At 35.4% G+C, this 12,399-nt stretch overlaps 1 protein-coding gene across 1 annotated transcript in view; it reads right to left on the reverse strand.

The window, feature by feature from the left end:
• CFAP47 (cilia and flagella associated protein 47) overlaps nt 1–12,399 on the reverse strand; it is a 280,168-nt gene that overhangs the window by 32,836 nt on the left and 234,933 nt on the right. The window contains exons 58-60 of the mRNA XM_048288836.1: nt 7,435–7,594; nt 6,696–6,787; nt 2,491–2,643 (exon numbers count right to left, since the gene is read on the reverse strand). Coding sequence (XP_048144793.1) covers nt 2,491–2,643; nt 6,696–6,787; nt 7,435–7,594 — 405 coding nt within the window. The remainder of the gene's footprint in view (nt 1–2,490; nt 2,644–6,695; nt 6,788–7,434; nt 7,595–12,399) is intronic.

Below are 12,399 nucleotides of genomic sequence, written 5' to 3' on the forward strand. Positions count from 1 at the left end.
TAAATGTTTGTATTCCCCACTGAATACTTAAACTAAAAAATAGCAAACTTCACACTTGTTTGGATGAATCTCAGCTCTTAAATTTCCTTTAGTGAAAAAGATATCTTTAGAGCCATATGTAAGAAAACAGATGAAAAATACATTTAGGGTGAAAATATGCATTGAAAATCTGCAATTGAAAATTATTTTTAAAAAGGGCCATACTGTATTTGCTATGTCTAAAATATTAAGCTTTCATTATTTGATCCCTGGAACTTTGCTGACTTCTGAACAAGAAACTATGTCATTGGAGATAGACAGCATTTAGATTGCAGCCTCTTTCTTAAGAAATTGTAGTAGTTTCCTGTGTCAAATGCACTCCTCTGTATTGGATGAAATTGAATTTTTTATGTAAAAGATATGCTTGAAGATTTTTCACTTTATAAGACTTTATACTTGTCCAAATAATTTAGATACTGAAGCACAGTATTAGCTGTTTAAATCTGATCTGCCAGTAATTATCATCATTTATCCTTGAATATAAAAACTGCTTACTACACATCATGCACTTTGATGAATCACTCTTTCTAAAGGGGAAAAAAATGAAGAACAGCGTGCCAGAGTGTTATCTTAAAGGTTTAGGCTTTTATTTATGTTATTACTGGTAGACTGCAGAAAGCTCAGACAGTACCATTAAATTTGCTTCCTAACAGGCCTCAAATTCACCTATCAATAATGGCATTAAAATGTCATTGAAAACTATGAAAAGCACAATGTTATAAATGATCTTACTACCTATGGTGTAAAGCATTTCATTACCAGACTTCTTGCTTAAAAAGATGCAATTCCCCAAATCAATGTCATGTAGCAGAAGCCAGTGTTAATAAATTATTCCTATGAATAAAACAAGTACTAGACATCATGAATCTGCAAGACTTTCAAAATGCTGCCTCAGCTTGCTCAGTGCACATTTTTCTTGTCAATTCAGATGCCACCATTTTGGAGGGAAATAGCCCAGGCATGATTAAGGCAGCCCATTCATATATGACCAGCCAATAATGAGCTAAATCTGTTACTCTGTGATAAAAAAAAGTCCTTTTTTATCTTGATGGACATCTGTTCTCAAAAGACTGAACAAAGTTTTATAATGGTATTTACAGTTCTCCAAAGAGGAAAGAATGTACATTGACAACTTCACATCTTTTTGCTTTACTGGATTTGCCACTATCACTTTGTAATATGGGAGTGTAAGATGATTATAGGCCCAGACAATAAGTTATCTTTGGCACTGCATTATGAGTAAATGTAAAGTTTAAATACGTAATTATGAATATTAGCTAATCAGTAAGTATATGCTGTGCAAGCTCTTGTTAACAGTTCAACTTCAGATCTCTTCCTATTTTAAAAGCTTTCAAAAAAATCTCTTTAAAGATCTGGACCATAATATGAGAATATATTGATCAGTGTGCACAGCATGAGTACGTTTGCATGAGAATTGGCCTTCTAGGAAGGATGTAATGCATCTTGATTTACCTTTTACAGCTATTCACTTTTTCCCATTTATTTGGCAGGACATTTTCTGTAACATGGTATTCCTGCAAAGCCTCTGTTGGAACAGACTGTAAATGGCAGAAGTGGGACACAAAAGCCAAGCTTGTCTGTCTCTCCAAATGATTACCTGATAGACTGCAATTATGGCAACATCTGTAAACTCATCTTTTACCACCTTGAACAAAGTCAGAGTACAGGTAAAATCCCTTCCCTCATTTACAGCTATGTTAAACACACGTCAGTCCGACTCATGTGAAGTGTCATAATTTTTAAATAACATTTTTCTTAAAAAGGAGGATGACTTTGAATCCAAAATGAAATGTTGATTTTCCAAGGTGCACAATTTTCAAATTTGTTGTAGTGACTATGACTGATAACAGAAATACTGGTGATACAGCAGTAACAAGCATTATTTCCTTACTATTATATGTTGTACCATTCTGTTTCAAGGAGAGGTGTATTTTGAAAAGTTGCTGTATCTGAATAAATTGATTTTCACTGTGTTCTCAGCAGATTAACAGTAAGTGAAAGCTATCCTTTTACAAAGCTTTATCACTTCTTTCGAAAAGTCCTCCTTCTTCAATCCATTCTGATACCAATATTGGCCTTCTGATGGGAATGCATCTTGCAAACCTGCAGATAAATGTTTCCTGGCAATGCTTACACAGACATATTTTTTCTAACTGAAAGCTTTGTGCAGGCTCTCTTTTAAAGGAGAGATTGTGTGTATGCAAGCCTCATATCCAGGACAAATTTAAAAAAAGGAAGGTTCAAGTTCATAGGATCATATAGCTGCAGACAAAGTTAAACAAATACCCTATTCCTGAAAGATGGTAAAAATATGGACTGGGACAATCTTCCTAAACCTCACCCCTTGTCATGGCAGAGCTGCACATTTGGTGAAGTACTTAACTTATTTGAAATGTTCCTAAAATAGTATGATATCAAAACTATTCTTACCATCAGTGACTTCTGGGGTGTTGGATGACTCATCCATATTGACCATGGCAGAATTCCCTGCATCAGGCAGAGCAGTTTCACCAGGCATTACACCAATCAGCAGCAGCTCTACTCTCTGCTCTAATCTCTGCCTGGCTTGACAACGTATCACAACTACAGAAAAGCAAACACATCTTATTTGCAAAGCGCTGGTATCTTGATTTTAACAAAGCAATTAAACATAGGAGTTAAATGTGCTTAGAGGAAGACAGAATTCCAGTAAGGAGCAAGACAAATAAAAGCTTTTCCCATCCTTAACTTTCTATTGTTCTGTTGTGATGCAGTAGTAGAAAATATTGCTAAGCAAACAAAAATCTGTTCAGTTGGTTCCCAACAGCACTTGCAAATTTCTCTCTTCTCTTTAATCATGAAATGTATCTTCATTTACGTTCAACTGCTAATAGGAATTATGCCATAGTTTGAAACATGCCAGTAAGAAAGGAAGACTGAAACAAAACCAAAAAAATAAAAGGATTTTAAGACAAAATGAAAGAATTGTTACTCTTTGATTTCTTAGTTTAAGAGTACTGTTGTTCAAACTACAGCTTTAATAGAAATATGCCAGAATAAAAAGCATTCTTCTGTTTGAAGCATCATAGAACTTCTTTCAATTCACTGAGTGATTTTAATTTACTGCTTCCAAAATATGTCTTTTTCATTACAAAGTTGTTAGGTTTTAGCTTATACACTAGTTTTTGTAAAGTTTATTTCAACAGTTATTTTTTCTGGTTCTTTCAGTATTTATTGGCACAGAAAAAGAAGAAAATTACACAAAAGCACTGAAAAAAATATGTTTTCCTGAAGAAGAGACCTAGAACTTCCTAGAGTTCTGGGAACCAACATGAAAAAGAATAGCTGATCACATACTTTTCAGTTTCAAGGTAAAAAAGTAATTTTCATCAATTACATTCAATACTTCTTTAAAAATAAACTCTGAACTTAACATCAGGAATTAATGATCAATAATTTGGAAGCATATCATAAAGAACCATATAATACCATATATATAAAGTGTTTTAAAAAGAGCAATTAAATCATTTTTCAATATCATGTTAATTTAGCTTCAGCTTTCAGTTCTGGAACTTGATTCACTACCATTACTCTGGAAAATAGCTAATTACACATCAAGTTCAGGTAATTTCCTTTCTCCCTTGGTCTTTCCCTGTTTAACAGGGTGTAAGCAATTTATAGAGCTCTCTCAAAAGAATTTCCATGAGGGAGAGTTACTGAAATAGTTATAAACACATGTTTATTTCTGAATGTATGACATTATATTTAAGAATAGATTAAATTCTCTGTATTCCACTAGTTTACCAAATGTTTCAGATTACTGTGTGCACATTGAGTCGTTTTCTATTCCACAGCTCATCTTACTACCAGAACTGATTTTACATTTCCTTTTTCCTAAATGGCTAAGTAATATTTACAAATAAAAGTCAGATATATCTAGGATTTGACTGGAAAAATCTCTGAGCAAGCTGCCCTTGAGCAGGTGCTTGGGCTAGATGACCTCCAGTGGTCCCTCTAATTTAAATTGCTGTATGCTTCTTTGACTCTACACTCTACAAGAATTAAAAGAATATCCCGGATGATTCCCCATTTGTAATCACTTTTATAAGATAGCCAAGTTATCATCTACTTAACATGTACTACATGGGTTATGACCACTGATCATTTTAATTGGTCTCATGAGATAGAAAGCCAAGTGGCTTCTAGAAGTTTAAGTATATTAAGATGCAAATAAGAATGACACAAAGATGAACTCCCTAATATACTAGCAAAGCAGCTTTGGGTTTTGACATAGTAGCTTGTAGCCTCCAGGCAATTTTAATAAATGTCTGCATTAAAAGAGACAACAATAATCTTTTGATCATTATTTAGAATATTTTTTTAAAGTAGATTTTCTGTTATTGCCTGCTTTGGATCATACCTTACCACATAGATTTTTAAAATGCCCGTTTATAACTGAAAACCATAGGCTTTCGGAATCAAGGTTGGAATGGAAAATTCCATAAACACACTTATAAATACATATTTCTGTTTACTGGGGCATTTTTGAAAGACCTAGAATTTCCTTAACATGCTGATGCCCAAAGAACAATATGCATTCAAAATTAATGCAATGCTTTCTTATGTATTACAAACATTTATTGACTATAAACTAATGGATAACATAGTTATAAATATGCTATAAATTAGTTTTGCTGTTTTAAAAAAGCACTTAGGAATTTTAAATTACTTAAGAGTTGATAGTATGTAAGTTTCTGATCATATGAAGAAGTGATTTCACTTAAGCAATTCATGAATGCTAAACATTTTAATACATAACTTATACAGAAAGTATTGGGCCCTGCACTTGGGTCACAACAACCCCAGGTAATGCCCGAGGCTTGGCCAAGAATGGCTGAAAAGCTGCCTGGTGGAAAAGAACCTGGGGATGTTGGTGAAAAATAGCCTGAAAATGAGCCCAGGTGTGCCCAGGGAGCCAAGAATGCCAATGGCACCTGGCCAGTATCAGCAGTAGTGTGGCCAGCAGGACCAGGGCAGTGACTGTCCCCCTGTACTGGGCACTGGTGAGGCCACACCTCGGGTGCTGTGTCCAGTTCTGGGCCCCTCAGTTCAGGAAAGGCATTGAGGTCCTGGAGCAAGTCCAGAGAAGGGCAACAGAGCTGGTGAAGGGTCTTAAGTCCTATGAAGACTGATTGAGGGAGCTGGGGGTGTTTAGCCTGGAGAAAAGGTTCAGGAGAGACCATCTCCATCTCTAGAACCACCTGGAAGGAGGGTGAAGCCAGGTGTGGGTCAATCTCTTCTCCCAAGTAACAAGAGACAGGACAAGAGGAAATGGCTTCAAGTTGTGCCAAGGGAGGTTTAGATCAGATATAGAGAAAAATTTCTTCATGGAAAGGGCGGCCAGGTGATGGAAAAAGGTGCCCAGAGAAGTGAGAGAATCATCATACCTAGAAATGTTCAGAAACCACACAGATGTGGTGCTTAGGGACACGGTTTAGTGGTAACATAGAGGTGCTGGTTAATGGTTGGACTTGATCTTAGAGGTCTTTTCCAACCTTAATGATTCTGTGATTTCAATGAAAGCAAAAGCCCAATAAAAGTGAGATTTATCTTGAAGAGTGCCAGTGAATTACACAACAGCTTTAAATAACACAACCAACCTCCACATTAATATACATAGTTTTAATGCTAATGAGACTCATTAAAGCCATCATTTTGGGCAACAGTTGATTACACGATAATATTCTGTTTCATTCCTTAAGGTATTAAAGTGCACATTAAAGAGATGAAAGCTCTAATTCATACCACATCACTGGTATTTGTCTACAAGTAGAGTCCTTAAGCAATAAAAATTAATGACAGTACAAATATCTATTTCTATGTTTTTCCAGAAATTGTTCCTGTATCTTAATACATTTAATGTAGAAAGGTATTATATTCACTTATTCAGTCAACAAAAGGTAAGCTGAAAGGACATGCTGGTATAAAATTGGTCCCACATCTACACGTTGAGCTGTAGTTTCAGGGTTATAGATTTAAAAACTGTTCACAACTTCCTGTTTCATAGCTCTGGAATTATACCACACCTTGAAAATACAGATGGTCAAATATATAAGCATTTACTATCCCCAAAATAAGCAAGAAACCTCCCAGAATGTCACTCATCTTTTAATGCAAGTTTACTTCTCAGGAGCAAGGGGAAAACTTACTGCTATTCACACTACTTTATATTCTGGTTTTGAGTTAGACATGAAATTCAAGGCTGAGAGAAGCAGCAAACATCTACTCCAGTATTTTGCACCCTGCAGACTCTCCAGAAGGGTGTTCTGGGTATGCAAGAAGAATTCTACCTTTGAGTCAGTCCTTTGTTCAGCTTACCTTCAGTTCTCAAACTCAGGATTACTTGGCACACTGAAGGCCACAGGCCTTAATATTTCCAACTGCCCCCAACTCCTTTTATCCACAATAAGATCAAAGTCATGATCTAGATTTACTTTGGAAGCGGGAAAATATTTTAGTTTTAATACTTGATTTTATCTTTTTTTAAGATATAGCCAAGAATTGCTGCAAATTCTTGCAATCAAGCAGGTGAGAATATAAATGACTATTTAATTTTCTTAAATATATTGCTCAAGCTTTTCTCAATCATTACCTACCTGATTTCTGCTGTGGTGCTTCAGGCATTCCATGAATTGGATAGATCCAGAGTATTCCCTGAGCTTCCCTGTTCTCTGCTACAGTAACATTTCTAGAAAAGTAAGAGTATCATTAAGATATATTGCTGAAAATTCTGTTTCCGAAGTAATCTAGACTTAAGAGTTGTTGGAAAGGTTAGACTCTATTCTATTGTATGCTGTAATGCTAACCATATCTGAGAAAAAGATGAAATAAAATCCAACTAAATGTATCAGCTACAAATTCTATCAGCTATAACTTAGGTCCACTTAGTGTATTCAAATAATTTTGATCTGAAAACATTTGGCCTGATTTGCATTCTGTCAGGTTATGTTTACACAGAGATAAAATTTCTGCAGTTTATGGATTACATAAAAATATCAGGGATGAGAATCATTATTATCCCCAATATATTGAAAAAACAGAGGTACCTAAGAGTTTTCATTTGCTCAATATCCATAACTGCACCAGCAGTCAGTACTTTACATTTTCTTTATTTAAAGTGAGAAGAGGTAGGTATTAAAAAAACCAGAAATCTTACCCTGAACCTGCATACATTAAAAATATGTATACATAAAAATACTTTTGATGGATACCCACTATCCTCAAAATCAGACACTGGACTGCCCTTGGGAGCTACCCACGAACAGCCAATGAGATAAATGATGATAGAATCTAGTAGCCTCAACTACTTTTTCCTTTTCTATTAGAATAAATTACCTGGTTAAGTCTGTATTTGATTCAGCAGTAACCTCATAAGGCCAGTTTTCACCATTTTCTCTCATTACATGAATTGCCACCTGAGTTTTATAAATTTTCATTTCAGCTGGTATGAATAAGACAGGGATTTCCAGTTTTTCTTTTGGACCTAATCGGATTCCTGCAAGATGGAACAGATTGTTGTGGTATTTTGAAAGTTTTCAAAATTATTCCTATCATTTTGCTCATATATTTCCCTTTTTCCTTTTTAATCACTGTTCAACTTTTTATCACAGTGTATGGTTTTCCCTGAAAAAAATTTCATTTTACCCTGTCTTTGCTAAAAAAAAACCAAAACAAAACCACAATTAAGTGAATGTCCCACATTTAATATTCAGAGATCATGTGTAACATATGTATATCAATCCCATGATTTTCTAGGGCCTAAGTCATGTTTCTTCAGCTGTGGATTACATCTGTGAGTAACAATGCATAAAAAATATCAACCCAAAAATAATTGCTCACGTTCAAGACGACTGTACTATATTTATTACAGAATCTTCATTATTATTATACAAACCATGCCTTTTCTGTATGATTTTTCATCTGATTGATTTTGTTGTTTAAAAAAAAAATCAAACTAAACTTATGCTGTCTGTAATGAAGGTAGCCTGATATTTTGAATCTTTAATTGTCTTTTTCCAGTGGCTTGCCAGTCTCCCAAGTGTCAGAACATCTACCTCAGCCATTTCAGAAATAAAGTTATCAGAAGATTACACTGAGTATAAGAAGTAAATCAGTCTTTTCACTATAAAGCTCCTTGTTTGAAAAGAATTCTTGGAATTTGCAGGAAATGACACCTGAAGGTTAGGGTTTCAGCTTTAATTCTATCTGCAGAAAATCCTCTTCGTTATGAGTAACTACTTCTACATTAGGCTTTGAATCAATTTTTGTGATATATTTCACACTTTCTACAAAGAATACAAGCTGACACAGGTCTATGGGTATCACTCCCTGAGAATGACTGGATCTGCTGGAGTCACCCTGCCTGGGACATGCAGCACCCTCCTGGGGATTGCTTCTGATGAGCACAGGTGGCTTCGTGCTCAAAAAGCACCAGCAGGGAAACTTTACATGGTGCTCCAAATGTCACCTTCCTACAGCCTAACCTCCTTGAGGGTGAAGACCTCAGTGCTGAAAGCTGTAGCAGAGACGATGGTAGGAAAATTATAATGCAGTCTTGGGAAGGACGAAATGGAAAAAAAGGTGGATGCACAGAAGTTTGGCAATGAAGGTGGAAGTGTAGGGAGACTGAGTAAAATTATGTCAGACAGGAATACAGGAATGGCCAGAAATAAAAAAAAAGTTCAAGTCACATCAGGGAAGGAGAGAAGGGTTTGAAAAACAGCTCTCCAAAACACAGAACAAGAGTCGGGACTCCTCATCTACACCAATTCTCTACTAACATTTAAGTATAAAGCCTACAGGTGTTAAGCTTTTCGCTAGAAACACTCTTAAATTAAAACAAATTAACTAAATTCAGATTGGAAAATCAATCTTAAATTAGGAGAGTTGGGAATATTTAAAACCACACAACTCAGCAGGATTTCTACCTCTACTGGTTAAAAAGGTCTCAAGACATCAAATATAGACCACTGCCTCCCTTTATTATGAATGTGAAAAGCAGTAGGAAATCCTTTTCTAAATATACCTGAATTTCTGCATGTAAGAAATTATATACTAAAATATACTAATTATGAAAATTAGCCAACTGCTTTGCACTTGTAAATGCTTAATTCTTGTGTATTTGTAGAAGCCCACCAGAGCAAGAGCAATTTGCCTTTGAAAAGTTTTTTATCATAAAACAGCTGAAAATATCCTCATCAAAAATCCATTAAAATTTTAATATCTAAATGAAAAAAAAAAACCTATGTTTCTTCTTTTTTTTTTTTCATTTTGATAAAGATTTAAGATTTTTCTTTAGATCTTTGAGGCACTAGCTATCAAATCCATACCCAAATTTAAAAGATATACTATATATACACATATCGTTGGCAATCAGGTGGTCAAAGTAAAAATCATTCAAAATTAGCAACTCATTTTGAATCCAGTATCTGAAATAACTAAGATGATGGCAGACATAGTTGCAATACTCCTGAAGACATCTGAACTGGGATCCATCCCTCTGGATCAGAAGCCCACTACAGCACTGACACACCATTCTCCCCCAGTGAGAGAAGAGTCAGCTCTCTGCTGGGATTTGCCCACTTTGGGCTTACTCTGGTGTAGTTATGACAAAGGCCTGCAGTATCTTTAAAACATATATTTCAGGATAAATTTGCAATTAGATTGCCTTGAATCAACACATACATGCATACCAAAATAATGTAAACATTTTGTAAAACCATTACAGCACATCCTTAAGTTTCATTTGCAAAGCTTTTAACAGATGGCAAATAGAACAGACTGTAAACTTATGTAAGTTTATAAACTTATAAACTCATAAGTAGTTATATGCATTACATATATATTCTGAACTGTAGCTTAATTATGCCTGTTACAGGACACTATCCCTTGATTTTTTTAATATAAATTTTAACACAGAATCCATATGATAGCATTCTGGGTCATTCTGGCAGAAAATTGGTTATTAAAGAACATGAAAAGACAAATTTTATAATATTGCCATTGAAACAGATTGTATTCACATTTTTAATAAAAAATATTAATAGAAGATGTTCATAATGATGGTAATTTTTATATCACCAGGTTTTCCTGTAGCTGTCAACTAACCAACTGATCATTAACTGCTAATACAGATTTATTTCATTATGATTTTGGCTAGTTAATAAGGTAGATAAAATAGGCCTAACTGCAAAAATAATTTGCTTTTATTTTTTCTTTCCCATTTAGAGAATTTGGGCTAGCACACAGAAAATTGCTCTGTGTACAACTTTAATAAAAATCAGTGTTGCCAAGCAAGCTGTTCTTATTTGCCTGGGGACCTCAAGTACTCTTCCAGGGACACCAAAAACTAATACCAATGGCTGATCCCTTGTCTGTGTATTGCAGTATTTATACTACAATGAGTACCCACAAATTCTATTTAAGAAATCCACAGCAAGTCCCTTTTCTGAACAGGGGTATATCACATTTGGCAAAACTATTTGGGCCAGATTTTGATAATACCTCGCTTCTTTTCCACTGTCCTACAGCACATTAGGAAACAGCAAAAGTTAGCAGAGTGAGCTCAGCTGACCCTTTAAAGACTGAAGGCATCTGATTCAAACCAAGGGCTGCAATTCGAGTCAGCTGCCTTACAAAGAAGTGTGTGGAGCTCTGCATCCTTTTTCATTTCATTTTTAGGTAACCTTTTGTTAAGTCTTGCCTCAAGCCTCCCCAGAGGCTGCTGGAGAACACTGCTGGAAAACACTGATTCTATTAAAGATTCTTCAGGTGCTGAGCGTAGAACTCAGAACTGCATTAGATAATAAATCAAAATGAGTGTATTTCAAATTTCAAATTACCGGCCTCAATTCTTTGGGACACTACACTGTGATTGAGTTCTGTGTAATTTCTGTGTCAGCCCTAGAAAGCTCAGCACTGTGACAGCTAGAATTAAAGAAGCAGTGTATGCCCATAGATGGGATGTTATTTGGAATAAATACAGATGGGCAAAGATGCACTTTTTGCCTCTACAGTAGATTAGAAAAATGTTAAGAGCAAGCATACCAGGCAGTGCCATGGTGGTAAAATTGTGATGGCAAGGAACAAAATATTCTGCAATATGTCATCCTCCCATTGAGCTTTCACCTAAAGCCATGTATTTTTCATGTTAGTAAAGTGCTTTGAGAGTAGATTTTCTAAACATTGAAGAGCATCTCCTTGATGCACTGCTCTTAATTCTGTAGCATCTGAGTGCCTCCCATTGATTTTACCCAGAAGAAGAGCACTCAGTTCAGTCTCCTTTAATTGAAAAAGAGCGATGAGACAGAGCTCAGAATATCTTGTTAAAGTCTCATGGAAAATCATTTAGGAGGGGGCACTTTTATTTGTTTGTTTGTTTTCATGATAGTTTCTCCATTAAAATTACTATAGCATCATTTTGATTAAACCCACAGACAGCTCTGCTAAAATTAGCACTGGCCATTGTAAATGTCAACCCAGTATAATTAAGTCTGTTTTCTCCTATTATCCTCAGAATCTGGAAAGGGCAACCTCCAAAATATTCATACACAGCAGCTGCTGATGGGGAATTATTGCTAATTCCTTCTCAAGGAACTCATCCACAAAAGGATAATTGATATCAGATAGTAAAGAGTGAGATATTGCCAGCACACCAGTATCTGAAATGCATAAAAAAAAGTCAGGCCTAAGTATTCTTAATTTATTTTCATCTGCTATAAGAGATAAAATCCTGGGTCATATATGAAAACTAAGATCTTTTATAGCAGCTCTCCCAGAAGTGTTTCACTGCAAAATCCCAAGAGTTTAATAAAGAACAGACAACATTTCTGCCTTAAGTCTTAGTAAGGGTGGGTTTTTGTTTGCATCTTTTTTTTTTAATGCTTCCAATGAGGCTGCTTGAATTTTTTAGTCCCTTTCATTAATACATGATCACAATCCGTTGTTATGGATTCTAATTAAAAAAACCATGAGAGTAGCAGCCTGTGTTAGTTTTGCTACATCAGTATTATAATTATTCAGTCTCAATAAGTAAATGTAAATAAAATTTTCTGAATTGGCAGTCACCACACAACAGCCAACAGCATCCATCTGTGGAGATATTCAAAACTTCACTGGACATGGTCCTGGACATCCTGGTGGAGATGACCCTGCTTGAGCCATGGAGAGGTTGGATGGACGAGATTATCTCAAGCGGTTCCTTACTGCGTAAACAGTTCTGTGATTCTGCAATTCTGAAGTCATGACAGATCACTAGGGTTTGTCTTGTTTCTAAGAATGCATATAAAATAAATCCTTGTT

Source organism: Corvus hawaiiensis, chromosome 2, assembly GCF_020740725.1.
Source record: "Corvus hawaiiensis isolate bCorHaw1 chromosome 2, bCorHaw1.pri.cur, whole genome shotgun sequence".
In the NCBI taxonomy this organism is placed as follows: Eukaryota; Metazoa; Chordata; class Aves; order Passeriformes; family Corvidae; genus Corvus; species Corvus hawaiiensis.